Below are 19,026 nucleotides of genomic sequence, written 5' to 3' on the forward strand. Positions count from 1 at the left end.
GGCTACCATGTGCAGCTGCACTAGATTTTTCACTCTCCATTTTTTGTAAATCAACCCCAGGGTGTTCGTCTGTTTAGTGTGGTCAGTTTTTAATAGGAAAGCAGAGGGACTGGCAGGACACCAGGGATTTCACACAAAGGAAGCAATACAAAGAGAACCGAATACTTTTTCATTCAAGTACATGGTACAGCAGGCACATTATCGGGAATATGAAATGTTGGGTTTACAAGTCCAGTGAATAAGCTAAAATGGTACACAGGTAGGCAGTTAACTGCTAGAAGTGAAATAAAAAAAGTTTAGGTTAACAAAAAAGCTGAAAAATAAGGTATGTGTCAGAGTTCTCCCATACGGCCCTTTTCAGGGAAGAAGTAATGGGGTTACAACTCAGTTCTGTAGAAATGTAAGTAACTTACGCCTTGAAAGTTTGTGCTAACAATTCATGTGAACAAGCATATCTGGCTTCCCGCCAGCCATGCTCTGCCTGCACTGCATAGAGAAGCACTGACACCTAGTGATGAGGTTACTAAATTACAAAATAAGGTAAATAATGAAAACCGGTTTTATTTAGTGATTTTATTAGCATGTTGATGGAGGGGGGAGAAACCAGGGGGAGCAAAACATGCAGAAACTTCAGCTTTATTGTTCAAATCCATAATGTAGATTTAGCATGCATGTGAGAAATGGAAAATATAATCTGACAACAAAAAGTGTAAATGCCATCTATGTTTGCCTCTGCTGTTTTATTAATTCAGGCCTTTTAAATATTACTTTTTTTTTTTTCTTGTAGGTCGGATTTTAACGAAAGCCTCAAATGTAGACCCACAAGATACTAGTAAATCTGTAATGCAGCCTGATGACAATAAGCCCTCTTCCATTTTTTCTAAAAGAAAACGTCCCATTTCCCTCTCTGATTCTGAAGTCACTAATCTGCCACCAGATTCTTCCAGCAGCCAGAAGCCTAGGGACACTCGGGTGACTTCAGGCTCACGTCCTCAACCAAATTTTCTAAGCAGGTGTGAATCGTTTATAATATAAATATTTTACTGCTAGTCCTCATGGTCAGAAAATCATCACACACACACAAAAAAAAAGAAACTGACAAGTGAAAATATTGTTAAAGCGGAGTTCCGGCCTCAAATACCTTTTTTTAACTAAAAATACCCCTACAATACTAATCCATCGCCCTTTACAGAACCGCTATTCTCATACTTACAAGGTGTACAGTATTGGATTTTAGTCGAAATCTTGCTTTTAAAAACACTGTCTGGGCGCGGCCATCTTAGACGTGGGCATCTGAAGCCACAGTGTAATCTGCTGTGTCCTTCTTCCTGATTCCAGGGAGTGTTCTGGGAGTTCTTCCTGATTCCAGCCTCCTGGGAGTGATGACAAACAGCTCCCAGGATGCAATGCAAAGGCAGAAGTGATGTCGGTGGCCGTGGCCACAGAGGGGGGGGGGGAGGAGGAAGTGGAATCAAAAATGCCCTGAAAATAAGGTAAGGGACCCCCGAAAGAAAAATTGAAAATGCCCAATTGTTGATCAGCGAGCACTCCAGGAATCACTAAAGTTGCAAAATAGTCCAGAACTCCACTTTAATATACATAAGTTGTTCCATTACCTCCCCCTCCATCTTACTGTATGGTGTTAAGGTACCTTATACCAATATGTTCTTACAATTTGTACTGTTTAAATTCACACTCGTACTATGCTGTATTATTTTTTTAAAAAACAAAAAAATATACATAATTTGTAACCAATGTTGGTGGACAGTGATTTGTGCACAGTGGTGTAAGGCTCCTTTCACATGGGCAATATGATCAGGTCCTCTTGTCTGTTTTCCATGTATCCCTTGTGACTACAATAGGCAGTGACAGACCCCAGATATCTCCTGTGGCTCGAATGCAGCCGATCAGACATAGATCGGTCTGAATGGCTGCTTCACGAACACCGAGTCAAAACCAGAAGTGATTAAATCCTCGTTGCTTCCTGTTGTCACACAGTTGGAGGAACAACATCCGTTCCTCTCATTGTGTCAGAGGGATAGGGGTAGCCTCAACCATGATCCCGGTATAACCACTTCCATACCAGGCTGTATATATACGTATGGTTGGTTATCTGCAAATATCACTCAAATGTAATTAAAGTGGTTCTAAAGGCAGAAGGTTTTTTATCTTAATTCTCTGCATTAAGATAGAAAACCTTCTGTGTGCAGCAGCCCACCACAGCCCCCCAAATACTTACCTAATACTTACCTGAGCCCATCTCGATCCAGCGATGTTGTATGAGAGCCTCGGCTGTCCAGGACTCTCCTTCTTCATTGGCTGAGAGACAGCAGCGGGCGCCATTGGCTTCCGCTGTTGTCAGTCAAAATTGGTCAGTCAATGAGGCGAGAGAGAGGACGGGGCCGATCTGTTGCTCAGTGTCTGAATAGACACACAGAGCAGCAGCTCTGCTCAGGTTCCCCCATAGCAAGCTGCTTGCTGTGGGGGCATTCGGCAGGAGGGAAGGGCTAGGAGTTCTCACTGGCCCAGGCCGGTGATTCTCACGCACCTCATTCAAAGTCACAATCTTTTTTTCCCTAATTTCCTGGATTCTTCTTTTCTTGGGTACCACGTTGGCCCTCCTGGCCCCTCCCTCCTGCTATGTGCCCCCCACAGCAAGCAGCTTGCTCTGGAGGCAGCCGAGCTGAGCCACGGAGCCGTGGCTCGGCCTGCCCCGCCGCCTACATCTTTTGATTGGCTCACTGGCTGTGATTGACAGCAGCAGGAGCCAGTGGCTCCCGCTGCTGCCAAAAGCGCAATCAGGAGTGCTAGTCCCCGGAGAAGCAAGGCTCTCCTGCACATCACTGGGGGCTCAGGTAAGTATTAAGTGAGGCTATTAAGTGAGGCTATTGCACATAGAAGGTTTTTTAAACTTCATGCATGAAGGTAAAAAAAACTTGTGGCTTTACAACCACTTTAATATCACTTTAAAGCTAATACCATGTTCTAGGTATATATTCACAGTCCTTTATAATTTTATATCTTTTTTTTCCCCAGAAACAAAATAAGCAGGACTCATGAAAGAAATCTAGATTTGTTATCTGTTAGGAGACCTAAAACCAAGACTGCCATTCTCCAGAAGCGCAGAATGCAACTCAGGGAAAAGGTAACCTTTCAAAATTCCCATACTGTTTAATTGCATAAGAGATTCCATGAGATCATTACAGTAATATTTAGGCCCAAAACCATCTTCCCACTGTACCTGTTATCACATTTGGAATAAGTGTAAATCAAGAACTGATTGTCGTGGCTCAGCACTTTACTTTATCTGAATCTGGCCATTGATTTAATCATGTTTACCCCTGAAGCTTAACATGATTAAATCAATGGCCAGATTCAGATAAATTACCAAAATGAACAGTTCGTGATGCTCATGATCCAATTAGAGTACCATTATCAGATGATTTACTCTAATTGAACAGAGGTGCAACAGGTAAGTAAATATATTAAACCATACGCATAGTGGTATGCATCTATTTTATTTATCATAGTTGGAACTAAATAATAACAATTTGGGAAATATTTTGTTTTTAGTCAGGTAAATATAAAATTTTGCTTATTTTAATGCATTCCCATTTTCCAATATAATGTTTTTTGGCTTTTTTTTTTTTTCCACATGGATTTTAGCTTCTTTCTTTCTTTTGCGAAAAAAAACCTGTTGTATACAAAGCTCAAGCTGAAATTTAGAAAAATGACAACCCTTTTTGTGAAAGGTTTGACTCAGTCAGGCACATGGTGTGAGCCCTGGCCTGAACCTGGAGTTCTCACAACTGAGTTTCAGAATGATAAAGGCACAGTGCTTGGATAGTAAAGCATTTGTCCTTTCTCTGGTGTAGATGCCTATAGGTAGCTAGGCTGAATTTGTGTCAGCTTTGCATTTGTGTTTTAAATGCTCTTATTGTGGGTCACTTTAATGATATATCTTTGTTAGTGCAGGTGCAGAACAGACTTCTTACACTGTCTGGTTCACACCCGATGCAGGCCAGTGCATTTTTATTCTGCATCACAAAATGCATAGACATTGTTTAACATGTATTCCAATGGCCCTAATTCATACCAGTGCAATGTGTTCCAGTGCAGGCAAAAAAAGTAGAACATGTTATGGAACACATCTAGAACAGGGTAAAACGTATCACATATGCACCGGAATGCAGATCTTCTCAATTAAGAGGAAGAAAAAGGGGGGGGGGGGAGGCACTGGAATGCATGAAAAATGCACAGTAACCCCTCCATAGTGATGTCAACCGGTCCTTAAAGTGGCTGTAAACCCCAACAATGAACTTCTTAGTTCTTTTTGGTCTGTTTAAATATACCATTGGAAGCGTTTTGCTATAGCTTTTTTATAAGTGCCAAAACACTTCCTTGGACTACAGAATAGTTAGCCTTTATGTTGTGGAGATCTTATAGTGGGAGTAATTCAGCAAAAGACAGCTGGGCAGGGCATGTGCCCCATACATTATGTGTATGTGTGCTCATACATTAAAGAGGAACTGCAGTCTTCTGACATAAGTTGTAATAAAAACATCTTTGCCATTCTAAAAGTTTCCTCTAACCACTTTGCATATTATTTTAATCTGTAAAGAAAAGCGCACGCAACCTCGGGCAATAACGCTTTAATAAAGGACAATAACACAGTACATTGGAATTGCACTCACACTTTTCCTTTAAGACTCGCTTTACAGCATTCCAACAGGAGCTACTCGCTCCTCCCGTCCCTCCAGATGGTGACTCTGCGGTCTCCTCATTCGCGGCTGCCGCCGCTGTATCCCCGCTCTCCTTCACTTCCTGTGTTGCCTGGTCACCGGATGCCGGTTCTAGTGCGCCTGCACACTATACCAACGTGATCTACGGCGCCTCAGGAGAGCCTTAGCCAAAGCCGGAGCCACAAGTTGTACGGAGCTGCGAGGTGGGGGATTCAAGACACGGGTGCACTGCCTCTGCTGTTACTACGGACAACGCGTTTCGGAGGCGGAGCCTCCTTCCTCAGGTCCCCTGAGGAAGGAGGCTCCGCCTCGGAAACGCGTTGTCCGTAGTAACAGCAAAGGCAGTGCACCCGTGTCTTGAATCCCCCACCTCCCAGCTCCGTACAACTCGTGGCTCCGGCTTTGGCTGAGGCTCTCCTGAGGCGCCGTAGATCACGTTGGTATAGTGTGCAGGCGCACTAGAACCGGCATCCGGTGACCAGGCAACACAGGAAGTGAAGGAGAGCGGGGATACAGCGGCGGCAGCCGCGAATGAGGAGACCGCAGAGTCACCATCTGGAGGGACGGGAGGAGCGAGTAGCTCCTGTTGGAATGCTGTAAAGCGAGTCTTAAAGGAAAAGTGTGAGTGCAATTCCAATGTACTGTGTTATTGTCCTTTATTAAAGCGTTATTGCCCGAGGTTGCGTGCGCTTTTCTTTACAGATTTGAATTGTTTTGATCCGCCCCCCCCCCCCCCCCCCCCAGTGGAGTGAGAGGGGAGCAGCAGCAACCAGGGCATTTCAGCTAAAAAACATACATACAAACAAAGAAGGTGAACACATGGACAGCGCCATGGGCTGGTGAAGTACTCCTCGTTGTACTTGTTGTATATCAGCATGTGCAGGATCTGTCCTTTTTCATTGGCATATTATTTTATATGTATTGTGATTCCCTGCTTGCCAAGTATACTGCAAAAATCTTCCAGCACAAAGTCTGGCTGCAGCCATTTTAACTGTGGACAGCTGAAGCTGCTACCTGTCCACCTCCTGGATTTCTGTGCTTTGTAGCATGTACTTCATAGTCTCATGCAGTAAAGAAACTGTGGGAGCACATTGTTATTAATAAGTTGCCATAGGAATGGCAGTTTCTTTGGAAGTTCATGCCCTGTTATAGCAAGGTATCAACAACATGGAACACAGAAACAGCCGAGGAAAGTGTACATAACTAAGCTTGTTCAAACAGAAAAGCAGCAAACAAAAGTTTTTTCCATTTTACCATGATGTAACTGTATTTCTTTCTCACCCAAACTGCCAACATTGAGGAAACAAGTCTCAGCTGCTGCTGCCAAGTCCTGCCACAGAATCTTTTACACACACCAATCCTCAGTCAGAGACCTGCAGAAAGCTGTCCGACATCTCCTATGCAGCTGAGATAAGGAGTTTAAACTTATCCAGGGGAGATTGTGCAGATAGGCCTGGGCAGTGTAATAGGTTTATAGATGGACAGACTGCTGCCTCCCCCGTCTCTCAAGTAATGTAGTGTGCTGCTCTTCCCTCCCTCCTCCCCTAGTAATGCGTACTGTGCAGCCATCCTCGGCTCTCCGGTTACTCCCCGAGTTTTTTTTTTATTAAAATAATTACAGTGCCATCATCCACATACAGAAATAGAAGGGACAATGTAAAATAAATAGTGTGTGTTTAGTATCACTTAAAGCAAGCTGCTGGCACGTTTCAGCAGGCTTTCAAGTTCTGAAGCCTGTTAGCAGCTTGCTTAAAGTGGCAATCAGCACTCCCATTAGTATCTGTGTTCAGTATTTTATAAACTGGAGCTGAATGGTACTTTAAAAGCTTTAACAAAGCTTGCTGAAAGCTCTGCAAATGTTTTTTTTAAAGCTAACTGTTCACCCTGCTCTTATACAAGCTGAAGCCCATTTGAAACAGGCCTTAAAGCAGGGGTCTCAAACTGGTGGCCATCCAGCTTTTGCAGAACTACAATTCCCAGGAGGTATTGCAAGGCTGACAGTTACAAGCATGACTCCTATAGTCAGAGGCATGATGGGACTTGAAGTTCAGCAGCAGCTGGAGGGCTGCCAGTTTGAGACCCCTGCCTTCAAGGAAGGCCATCCAAGTTTCCTCTGAAACAGACTTTTGTATCACAGACCTTAGCAGGGTTGCCAATTGTCAGTAAATTCATGGACAGTTTGTGAAATCCATGCTTCTTACATCTGTCCATGAATCTCCATCACTGACCTGTAGATTACATGTCTGTAATGGGCATTCATGGACAGATGTAAAAATCATGGATTTTACAAACTGACTGTGAATTTACTGACAATTGGCAACCCTGGACCTTAGGCAGAAGCAACTTTAGTCTCCAGAAGTTCTGTGACTGCAGACCACACTGTGTCAGCAAGAGAGCACTGCCACATTTCGTGGTTACATTGATTCTATGCTCCACATCTCCAAAGCTGATACAATAATTTCAGGTGAATTACCTAGTGAAGATAACCTAGGTAATACCAGTAAATTCAAAATCTGCCTAGTCCCCTGGGGTCAATATGTTGTTGGGTTCTGCAATTTTTTTGGCATTGTGATGTCTACGAATAGGCCAAAGGTAATGTCAAATTGGCCTTGTGATATCTACTAACTGGTCAGTAGTAATGTCGAATTGGCCTTGTGATATCTACTACCTGGTCAGTAGTAATGTCGAATAGTATTTTTAAAGATCAGCCTAGTCCTGTCCCCCTGAAGCAGAAGTGCAAATGTTTTACTAAAATGTTTTCTATTGTGTACTTAGGGTGCAGTCACAGTGCAGCACAGTTCTGATGATGAAGAGTTTGTCATACCTGTTAGTTCTGAAAACACATTGCACAAAAACCGCTCAGGACATGAAGGTACTTCTGTTTCATAGGTGGCAGTTCATAACATATTATGCATATTATTTTTCAGATCCCTGCAGGTGTTAAAGGGTTGGAACCAAAGTAAAATTTGCCTCCTGTTCCTTTCTTTCCCAAATTAATTCAAAATTAAAAGTTTTTGATTTAAGTTCCACTATAAGAACAAATCAGATCTTAGTAACATGTTGTTATGTTGGTTAAAGATATATCCACTTAAAGCGTAGTACACACGCAAAGAATTTCCGCCGACCTGTCGTTTGTCTTTTGTCCAGAGTGGTGTCTGTTGGTTTGAATGTGCTCTAGACTGCACACGAATTTTGTCGTCCGACAGAATTATACTTCAGAAGTGATGTCATGTGTTGGATTGCTTTCTTTGTGTTCTTTCATCTCTGAGCATGCCCAGTCTTGCTCATAAGATTTTTCCCTGTCGAAATCTGTACTGACTGCACGAAAATCGGACGTGTTTTGACGGTGGACAAAAATTTTATAGCCTGCACACCAGAATTTTTTCGGCCGAAAAGTCGGAGTCGGTTGTCGAAAGCACCATACTAACAAGCCGAAAATCGGCCGATCGGTCATCGGACGAAAATTCCCGGCCGAATTTTGACTCGTGTGTACAGGCCTTTAGTCACGCTGCCAGTGGATTCAGCAGGTGCCCATCCTACCAGGGCCTGCATGATATAAAACATATACTGTATGAACACAATACCTTTGCCTAAAATAGGTATAGAAAAAAAAGAATATTGTTAGAATGGTGTGATTTGCTGTCTGAGCGTCTAATATATCTGATTATTACCTTAAAGTTATTGCTAGCAAGGGTAGCAACAAAGCAAACAAAAAAGAAAATAGAGAGAGAGCATCATGCGAAAACAAAATAACTTGGCTAGCTGGTACACAGAACTTACCAAGTCCTTTTTTACGAAAATCAGTTTTGTTGAACATCATAATGGCAAATTGAAGCTAAAATCCAGGCAAACTGCTAAATACAACTATGGGACATGTTTTTATCTGTCAAGGATTTGTCTTTTGGTTTCACAATTTACACAGCCCCATCACACCTGATTTTTTTATTTTTCTTTCTGCAGTTAAGTAACGCATACAAGTCTTTTCCAAAACTGTGACTAGACAGTAAAAAGAGTAGCAGCTAACTGATTTGGCAATCTTGGTCACACTGCTCTCTCCTCATTTCAGCATATCCCATGTCTGCTCCTTGTGCTGCTTCTCCCTTTCACAGAGTGAACTTTTCTGTATACCAGTTTTCCAAAGATGACTGTAGAAACCCAACTATTTTATTCCATCATTATTATAAAAGCATAAACAGCAACCACAACATGACAGGAGAAACCTAAATGTGTAATGCTGTACTGGCTTCATGTGCTGCTTCTTCCTTTTCCAGTCCGAGATCTGCTGAACAAGGCTGATACCCAAATTTAGGTACTTAACTGCTTGCATTTAAAACAATACATTACCTATGTATTCATGAATCCAGAGCTACAATATTGTTGTGTCTCTTATTTCTGCTTGCAGTTCAGCTTTAACAGTGTGTTTGATCGGGTTTGCAATGTACAGTTTGTGTTTTTTTTTTTTTTTTTACAATTAAAAAAATGAGACTCACAAGGTGTTCCACAAAACAGGGGGAGATTCTGAAAGGACCGATGATGTAGGCTATTTATCAGATAACAGCACTTTGTCTATACAATCAAGTGAGACTAATGTCCTGCTGTCTGGCTGTAAACGAAAGGATGCGTTTCCTCACTCCGAAAGCGAAGAATATATTTGTGTCTTAGATGCATCGAAGGAAGGCAATGTGGCACGATTTTTAAATGTACGTATTGGACAAAACGTAAATATAATGTAGTATTGTTGTGGAAGAACAGAACAGTTTTGAACTGTACACAAATAACTGTTGGGGAATAAAGAAAGAGAAATCACTTTGACTGGTCATAAACAGTGTAGTTTCTCCCTCCATGGGCTGAACAAGAATTTACTTGATGGAGGAATCTCCTCTGCTAGCAGTTGTATACAGACAGCCTTTGAATCTGCAGCTGCCTAAATACCTGAACAATGACCACGTCTGATAGGATGCAGTCACTGTTCAGTTGATAATTTTCCACCCAGCTTCATTTTGATTTTAAAATTAATTTTTGTTGAGCCAGTTGTGCTTGCAGCGCCATCCATGGCTCAAATTTCATCTGATTCAGGATGAATTGGCTGAAGTTCAAGCCATCCATAGCTAGCGTTAGTCTTCTGTTGTGAATTTAATTCAGCTGCTACTCTTGAAGTAAAAAAAGAAACTGCACAGAAAGAACTTATCCGCATCTACATTCTGTTCCTGTAACATATTATCTTGCATAGATGGTTAACTACAGTCAGGGCCAGGCTGAGGCAGAGGGCAGAGAGTGCACTTTGGCATCTTTGTCTTGGATGTTAGAAGACCTTGGCCTGGAACCTGACTACAGCCCAGCAGGTAAGGGAGGGCAAACCCATTTTCCTCCTTTTTTGCCCTATACACAAGCAACTAATTTAACCTGCTTAACTAAGTTATGAAGAGACTTTAAAATGCCCACTAATTTTTTTATTATCTCTAGAGCACTATATAACGAATATTTCTTTATCATGAAGGGCCACAGGATCCATAGTTATTCTGATATGACTGGGTTATACTGCCATCTTCAGGATGATTTGGACACTGGCAAAAAAAAAAAAAAGCTATTTGCCAGCCAGGTACAACCAACCTTTCCTACTCCCAACATGTCTCAGTTTTTTTTTCTAGTGTTCTCTGAGGTTGGACACCTTTTCTATTATGAGAGGTTTTCCCCTTTTTTGTATTTTTAATAGCCTTTTTCTTTTCTCCAAAAACATTTTTTCTTCAATCAGATCAACTCAATCTGCACAGTACTGCGATAGGCTCACTCATTAAAAACCCTACCTGTCAGTGGTTATAAAAAAAATAAATAAATTGAGTTTAATTCCACATTAAGGGACACAATGCTTTTGTGATCTACTGCTAAGTACAACCTTTCTACAAAAGTGAAGCATGCTGAGAGTGGGAGGGTTTATAACTGGCTGGCTTAGGGCTTTTATGTTTCCAGTGACCAAATCCCCCTGCAGGTGGCAGTTATATTCAGATTGTATCAGAACAACTACTGAACCTCAAGTAACTAAGTTTAATTTCAAGTAGAAGTTCAGTGAAAAGCGAACTAAGGCTAAATCTGCTTCCACCCACCAATCTTAGGACTATTCTATGTAACCTGTGATCGAAAAGATGCTTATTGTGTAAGTTTACCGTTACAGAAAATCTGTAAGGTGAACTTACACTGGACGCCCTCCCCATCCTACCCAGTCCTGCTGTATCGGAGTCCTGCGATTATCTGCTGTGAGACATCAGGCTGTTGCTTTACCGGTCCTGGGATTTGAAATCACCACGGCTTTCTCTCCTCTTCTCCAGCACTGACAGGACGGGCGAGGCGGGTTCTGATTGGTCAGCACCGTCACATGAATGCCTCCTATAAGTAAATTTACGTTTAGGAGAATAAAGCTGGATACACACTATACAACTTTTGTTGGTAGATTTCTTTTAGATTTACCTTTTCTATGTAGTGCAAGGGCCTGCCTGATTGCATACAAATGTAAAGTGTTTAGGTTTGACCTCATATTATATGGTTTTGGTAAGTCTGAAGGAAAAAATCTAAAGAAAATTGTATAGTGTGTATGGCCCTTTAGGCACTGAGATTTCAAATCCCTGGACTGGGGAAGCTGTGACCAAATGTGTGACTAGAGGTCGATCTGCTGACAGCCTAAAGATTTGCTGCTGCTCAGAGCTGGCGTCAGTAAAATGGCAGCACACACTGATTTTTGTAGCCTAATTATTGATGTGCACTGTATTGTTTCTTGCTAAAGAACATTATTTTTCAAGTTGTTATGGGTAAAGTTACGCTTTAAAGTGATTGTAAACGATCACCTTGTAAAACAACCTATTCAGTTTTTAAAGTAGACATATATTTTTTTTTTTTTTTTTTTTGCAGATATAAAAAAAAAAATTTTTCTTTTTTTTCCTTTTTTCTTTTTTTCACATTCTCTCTGTTCTCAGCTGCATCAGAGCTGCGGGGAGGAGAAGCAGCAGCACACTTAGCTTTCCAGTGAATGGCTGTGCAGCTGGGCCCTGGACAAGTCTGATCATTGGAGGAGAGCATACTGAGTTCCCAGCATAGCTAGAGAGCTGACCACAGTGTGCTCTCCTGCATAGTGTGGTCATTTTTTTTTTTTTTTTTTTTCCAGCAAAGCAAGGGGACTGGCAGGAACACCAAGGATTTTACTAAAAGGAAGAAATACAAAGAGAACAGGATATTCTCTGATACAAGTTTATAGTACAGCAGGCACATATCAGGAATATTAAGTGTTTGGGTAACTAACGCTTTATGTAATTATTTCCATTTTAGGAATGTTCTGGTATCTTAGACATTATGACATTTTTGAAAATTAATTGCTAGAGTGCGCTTTTCCTTATTGGGGGTTATGCAATTGCTTTCCATTATTAAGAAAACAAGAGCTGTCTGTGTTTTAATGATGATGGGTGTTTTAAATTCATTTGAAGAATATGAGAGTTATCGCTTCAGTTTGTTACTCATTTTATTTAGGTACTGCACATATAGTGTATGTGTAGTAATTATCTTTGTGTTAAAATAAAACTCTGCGATATAGAAATTTTTTGTTTAATATATTGTATTTTCTCCCTTAACACAGCATAGCTGTTCACCAAACCTGTTTGTACAACCCGTGTTTGTAGAAACTCATTCAAAGAAATTTCCCTGGGTCGCATTTTTTACTAAGAGGTTTGTACCATTTTTTTGTTTATCTGTCAATTTGAATTTCCACTGAAGAATATTTTAGTTTGCTACTCTAAATAAAAAATGTTTATGACCGTATATAAATATATAATATATATAACGTGCACCAGTGCTTCAACAAATACAAGTGTATGTGCAAACAATCATAATAAAGCTATTAGACCATAATAAAGTGAGTGTGCAAAAAAGTACATAAATACTGCACACCATCCAACAAGTGAAATGATGAATCCAAGTCCCAAAAAATGTAAAATACTAAAGTCAAAGAATGTAAACAAATATACTGTGCAATGGTGAGGAAAAAAAGTCTATTACTCTGTGAATGCAGTAATCCAAAAATGTAGTGACAACGGTGCTATCTCCCAACAACTCAGGGGCGGACGTACAGGGGTCGCAGGGGTCGCCATGGCGACCGGGCCCCATGCTGCAGGGGGCCTGAGAGGGCCCCCTGTATGTATAGAGAGGAGGATCGGCAACCGCAGCTGAGACCGAGCTCCCCCGATCCTCCTGAAAGAGCTGATCGTGATCACATTGGAAATTGGAATGGAAAGTGAAAGCAAAGCACAGTGTGTGCTGTGCTCTCTGCCTCCCTCTACAGTGCAATACCCGGCAGGAACTTACATGTAGGTACAGTCCTCTCTCTGCCGTTTTTAAAAGGCTTTCTGTATGTATGTATGTATGTGTGTGTGTGTATGTGTGTGTGAGTGTGTGTGTGTGTATGTATGTGTGTGTGTGTGTATGTATGTGTGTGTGAGTGTGTGTATGTGTGTGTGTGTGAGTGTGTATGTGTGTGTGTGTGTGTATGTATATGTGTGTGAGTGTGTGTATGTGTATGTGTGTGTGTGTGTATATGTATGTGTGACTGTGTTTATATGTGTCTGCATATGTGCATCTATGTATGTGTGTGCATGTATGTATGTTTGTGTGTTTATATGTGTATGGATATATGTACGTGTGCGTGCTTACATGCCAGTTGTGTGGGGGACACTTACCATCTAGGAAGCAATGTGTGGTGTGCTTGTCAACTGGGAGGCGTTGTGTGTGCGGGCACCAATCCTGGGGGATGCTCTGAGTGGGGAGCTTGTCAACTGTGGAGTGCTGTGTGTGGGGTGCTCATTATCTGTGTGTGGGCTGCTTGTTATATGAGGGGGGCTATGTGTGGGTAACGCGTATCAGCTGGGAGATGCCTGTCAGCTTTGTGGGACACATCAACTGGGAAGTGTATGCTTTTATATATATGTGTGTGTGTGTGTGTGTATGTGCTTATATATGAGTATGTATATGTGTGTACATGTGCGGTTATGTGTGTGTGTGCACATTACTTTTAATCCTGACCCCATATATGTGTACAATCAGAAGTAATTTTTTTTTTTTCAGGTTGTTCATAGTACCAGCAAGAAAATGCTATTCCTCTGAAAAGCGATCCATACTCATATCGCTTTTCAGAGGCATTTGACAGGAGGTGAAAAGGCAATATGTTGCTTCCTCACCGCCTGCTTTAACCCCCTAATGCAGGGGTGGGGAACCTGCGGCCCGCACAATCATTGCGTCCGCCGCCCCCCCCCCACACCCCCCGTGCCGCTGAGCCTGTGTATGCCAGTGGAGCTGTCAGAAGGAGCCAATGGCTCCATCCTGACAGTGTGAGTCACAGAAAAGCTTCATAAAAGGGTGGACCCGGGACGCAGAGCAGTGCGCCCCGAGCCCACCCATTTGTGTGACAATAGCGAATGAAAATTCACTATTGTCACACAGATCCTCCTCCTAACCAATCAGGAAGCGGGTCCAAGACCCGCTTCCTGATTGGGTCTTGGACGAAAGGCAAACACATGCCATTGGTCGAGGAGGAGGTGGGAGGACTCAAGTAGAAGCCGCCGCTGCAGGTAAGTACACTGGCTTTCTGCATTGAAAGGGGGCACGCTGTGGTCAGTCTGCATTGAAAGGGGGCATGCTGTGGTCAGTCTGCATTGAAAGGGGGCACGCAGTGGTCACTCTGCATTGATGGGGGCATGCTGTGGTCAGTCTGCATTGAAAGGGGGCATGCTGTGGTCAGTCTGCATTGAAAGGGGGCATGCTGTGGTCAGTCTGCATTGAAAGAGGGCACGCAGTGGTCACTCTGCATTGATGGGGGCATGCTGTGGTCAGTCTGCATTGAAAGGGGGCACGCTGTGGTCAGTCTGCATTGAAAGGGGGCATGCTGTGGTCAATCTGCATTGATGGGGGCACTCTGTGGTCAGTCTGCATTGAAAGGGGGCATGCTGTGGTCAGTCTGCATTGAAAGGGGGCACGCTGTGGTCAGTCTGCATTGAAAGGGGGCATGCTGTGGTCAATCTGCATTGATGGGGGCATGTTGTTGTCAGTCTGCTTTGAAAGGGGGCACGCTGTGGTCACTCTGCATTGAAAGGGGGCACAAACATTGCACTTGCGACCGGCCCTGGCGTTCCGCCACCAGGCTGGGAGGGAAGGGCCCCGTCCGGGGGGCCCTTTATGGTTTCTTGCATCGGGGCCCTGAAGGTTCTAGTTACGCCACTGCAACAACTGCTATCTAACATGAAAGCGGAGTTCCACCCGTTTTTGTGTTTATTAAAAGCCAGCAGCTACAAAAAAGGATCCAGCGATGCGGCCGGTGGGAGCTTCGGTTCTCTCCCTCTTCTCCCCGCGGCGCCTGCACCTTTAGTGTGGGCATCCGGCTGCGACAACTTGCCGCTTCATAGCCGGGTGTGCACTGCGTGTCCTGAGTGAACGGGCAATCTGCCCCCAAGGCAGCCTGAGCAGAAGTGGAAGAGGGTACCTGTCAAATCTAGGTATCCGCTCCCCTCCAAAAAAAATGACCTGCCATATGTGGCATGTCAAGGGGATCAGGAGGCCTTAAGCATTGAGGATGCCATTGATACTGACCCGAATCTTCAACTCTTTTTGCAGAAATGCACCCCTAAATTTGCAAGGAGCCTCCACCATGCTTCACTGTTGCCTGCGTACAGTGGAGTTGCTTAGCCTTGATGAGTCCGACTTTAAAATATTTGGCTTAAGCAGAAGGCAGTTTGCCGAATGGCTGGAGAGCAGTACAATAATTAATGTCTGCAGGCAAAAGTGAAGCATGGTGGAGGATCCTTGCAAGATTGTGGCTGCATTTCTGCAAATGGAGATTTGTTCAGGATCTTTGGTGGTATCCTCAATGCTGAGAATAACCGCTGCTACACCATGTGCTTAGAGCAGCGAGGTGCCTCACGGCATTTAACTGAAAAAAAACTACTCCGCCATACTCAGCCACCTTGTATACTAGAATTAAAGATGTAGCACTTATGGAAAAATTTACTTTTGGATAAATAAAAGGCCCATAACCAAATATGGGAGTTTTGGCATCTTAGAGAAGATCTGCCCTGAATGGACCCACACTCTTGACTTGGTTTACATCCCAGTCCTTGGGTCACTGTTAAAGCTCAGGAGTGTTACTGCACTCCTTCCTTTCCCCTTTCTCTTTTCTGCATTTCTTTCTAATCGGGGTTCCCTCTTTCAATTTACAGAATACGTTGTATTCAAGATCAGTTATATGTTAAGATTTGCTCGTAGTGTTTAATTTTTTTTTTTTGATCCTTATGTTCGCACACTTCCTTTGTTTGATGTGACCATTTACTTTCCATTGATAGGACCAGAGACCCATTATGTTTTTCTTGGTGTATACTTACATGCTTTGTACAGTCGTTTTGCACAGAGCAGCCTGGAGCCTCCTCTTCTCAGGTCCCACGCTGGCACCCCTGGCTCCTCCCTCCTTCCGAGTGCCCCCACGGCAAGCAGCTTGCTCTGGGGTACCCAAGCAAGCTTGCTCCCGAGCCGTAGCTCTGTGTATCCATTTACACACAGAGCCGTGTCTTGGCCCTGCCCCTTTTGTCTCCTGATTGGCTCACTCGCTGTGATTGACAAAAGCCTGTCAGGAGTGTGAGTCCCTGGAGAGGCAAGGCTCTCGTGGACATTGCTGGATCGAGAGAGGGTTCAGGTGAGTATTGGGAGAGGCGTTGATAACATTTATTTTTTACACCATTCTATACATGTGTGTGACCTAAACTAATATTTCATCAAAAGTTGTAATCTAGTGTATCAGATCACCAGATGGTGTCTAGTATTTAAGATCTAAGGCAGTGAGATTCCTGCTCTTTGTCCCTACGTCTGCTTTCCTGGTCAGCAATTATGCCTCCTTTCTGATTGATTCTCCATCATCTTTGCATTATGGAGATTTCAGTACTGAGAAGTGAGACTGCCTTTCTAGATTTTCTATTGACCACATTGATGTACTCAAAGTAAACATTTTGGGTTATTTTTCATTTCTGATTTCCTGGGTATGGCACCTCATTCTCGTATATCTGTATGTTATGTATTTGGTAAATATTTGTACCATTATCCTATTAAGATACACACTTTCCTGTTGTCATGCAGATGTTTTCTTTCTTTCTTGCAGCCACATAAAAGCTGGTACTGAACTTACATGGGATTACAACTACAATATCGGGAGTGTTCCTGAGGAGGAGATTCCATGCCTGTGTGGACATAAGACTTGCCAAAATATAACAATTTGACTGTTAAATATGCAAAAGCTTTAAGTACAACTAAAGGCTCGTAAATAGCTCCTACTTCATTTAAGTCTCACAGGCTCTCATAACAGCCAGCCCCTTCTTCTCAGACACTGCCATAAATCCAGGAAAAAATGGGCAGCACTAGGTGTTGATAGCCATGCACCCTGCAACATTTTTTCATCCCACTGTAGTGCAAGCAGGCACAGCCTACATGAGAGTGGCAACTCTGTCCTGAATTCAGGAGCTTTCATATGCTACACAATCAGAGGAAGCAGAATTAGGTGGACTTCACTGGCAAGATCAACAGGTATTTATGATAACTTTGCAGGGCGTTAAAGGACTCTTCAGAGGGCATTTAACAGGCAGGAGGAGGCACCTATTTTAACCCCTAAAAGCCCGAACTACTGCAGCCCTGTACATTGCATGCTCTTATAAGATGGGCCCATTCAATTAAATGGAGCACATTCGGCAGGCACCGTTGCCTGCAGAACGCAATGGATGATGGTGTAGGGGGGATGTTTGCCGTGTCGTGGCATGTGTACACCCTCACTTGCTGCTTCACAGTGAACAGTTGTGGAATAATAAAAACATCTCTCACGCGTGTTTTTACCGTGTGTGCCCCCCTAACTACAAATGTAAAGGGGGGAGGCCTAAGAGAAAATTGTAAGTGAAAAATGAACTTATAGGTAATCCTTAATAGGAGGTAATAATTCTATTTGTGTTTTTCAAATAGCATTTTTACTTTATATTAAAAGCAATGCGTTTTGCTCTTGATAATTATATCTCATTTATATTTCGTAATTTTATGTATATCATGTATCTTTAGCAATTGTCTATATTTATGTAATAATGCAATAGATTTTTGGAAGAAAATATTTGTACTGTTTTTAGGAACAGATAAAAATAAGCACTTCCAAGCTAGTGTGTGTGTTTGTGTATATATTTACCAATCAACACTAACATGACCACTGACAGGTAAAGTGAAGAACATTGATTATCTCATTACAATGGCATCTGTGCGATGTTACTGGTCTGCAGTGGTCAGGTTCTACCAGAAGTGGTTCGAGGAAGGAAAACCAGTCACCATGGCTCATTGAGGCACGTGGGAGCAAAGGCTGGCCCGTGTAGTCCGATCAAATTGAAGAGCTGCTGTAGCTCAAATTATACTAAAAGTTAATTCTGGTTCCAATGGAATTGTGGCAGAACACAATGCATCAATTTACTGCATAATCGCAGATGTGTCCACAGCCAAAAGTGCCTACAATGGGCACATGAGAGTTGAAACTTCACCAAGGAACAATGGAAAAAGGTAACCTGGTCTCATGAATGCATTAATCATTTGAGGATCACTCCAGATCTCAGTCCAATTGAACATTTGGGGGGATGTGCTGTGAAAAAAAGTCTGATCTGTGGAGGGCCATCTCAAAACTTTACAGCGCTTAAAATATCTGCTAATGACAATTTGGTGCCAGATACCACAGCATATACCTTTTTTGAAGGTCTAGTGGAGACTGTGCCTTGACAGGTTGAGGTGGGTGATCATAAAAGGTCTACACACCCCAGTAAAAATGCCAAATTTTTGAGATGTAAAAAAATCAAACCCAAGATAAATCCCTTCTAATTTTTTTCCACTTTACGGGTTCCCCTACAGGCAATGGCGGCGGCGGCACCTGACAGCCAATGGAAACATTGGCTGCGGTGCTGACATCGCTGGAGTCCAGGACAGGTAAGTGTCTTAACATTAAAAGTCAGCAGCTACAGTATGTGTAGCTGCTGACTATTAATTTTTGGAGGGGGAGGCTGGAACACCGCTTTAAGGACCGGAAGGTTTTACCCCCTTAATGACCAGGCCATTTTTTGCAATTTTTACACTGGGTGATTTTAACTGGTAATTGCGCAGTCATGCAATACTGTACCCAAACAGAATTTGTCCTTTTTTTCCCACAAATAGAGCTTTCTTTTGGTGGTATTTGATCGCCTCTGCGGTTTTTAAACAA

The 19,026-nt window shown here is 42.8% G+C and overlaps 1 protein-coding gene across 1 annotated transcript in view; it reads left to right on the forward strand.

The window, feature by feature from the left end:
* LOC309547015 (histone-lysine N-methyltransferase SETDB2-like) overlaps window positions 1-17,268 on the forward strand; it is a gene marked incomplete at its 5' end in the record, with an annotated part of 79,930 nt that extends 62,662 nt beyond the window's left edge. The window contains 6 exons of the mRNA XM_082246789.1: window positions 788-1,013; window positions 3,037-3,145; window positions 7,518-7,614; window positions 9,252-9,442; window positions 12,361-12,449; window positions 16,915-17,268. Of these exons, the coding sequence (XP_082102915.1) occupies window positions 788-1,013; window positions 3,037-3,145; window positions 7,518-7,614; window positions 9,252-9,442; window positions 12,361-12,449; window positions 16,915-17,032 (830 nt within the window). The 3' untranslated portion in view covers window positions 17,033-17,268. The remainder of the gene's footprint in view (window positions 1-787; window positions 1,014-3,036; window positions 3,146-7,517; window positions 7,615-9,251; window positions 9,443-12,360; window positions 12,450-16,914) is intronic.
* Window positions 17,269-19,026: the final 1,758 nt, after the last annotated feature.

Source organism: Pelophylax lessonae, assembly GCF_965119305.1.
Source record: "Pelophylax lessonae genome assembly, chromosome: 2".
In the NCBI taxonomy this organism is placed as follows: Eukaryota; Metazoa; Chordata; class Amphibia; order Anura; family Ranidae; genus Pelophylax; species Pelophylax lessonae.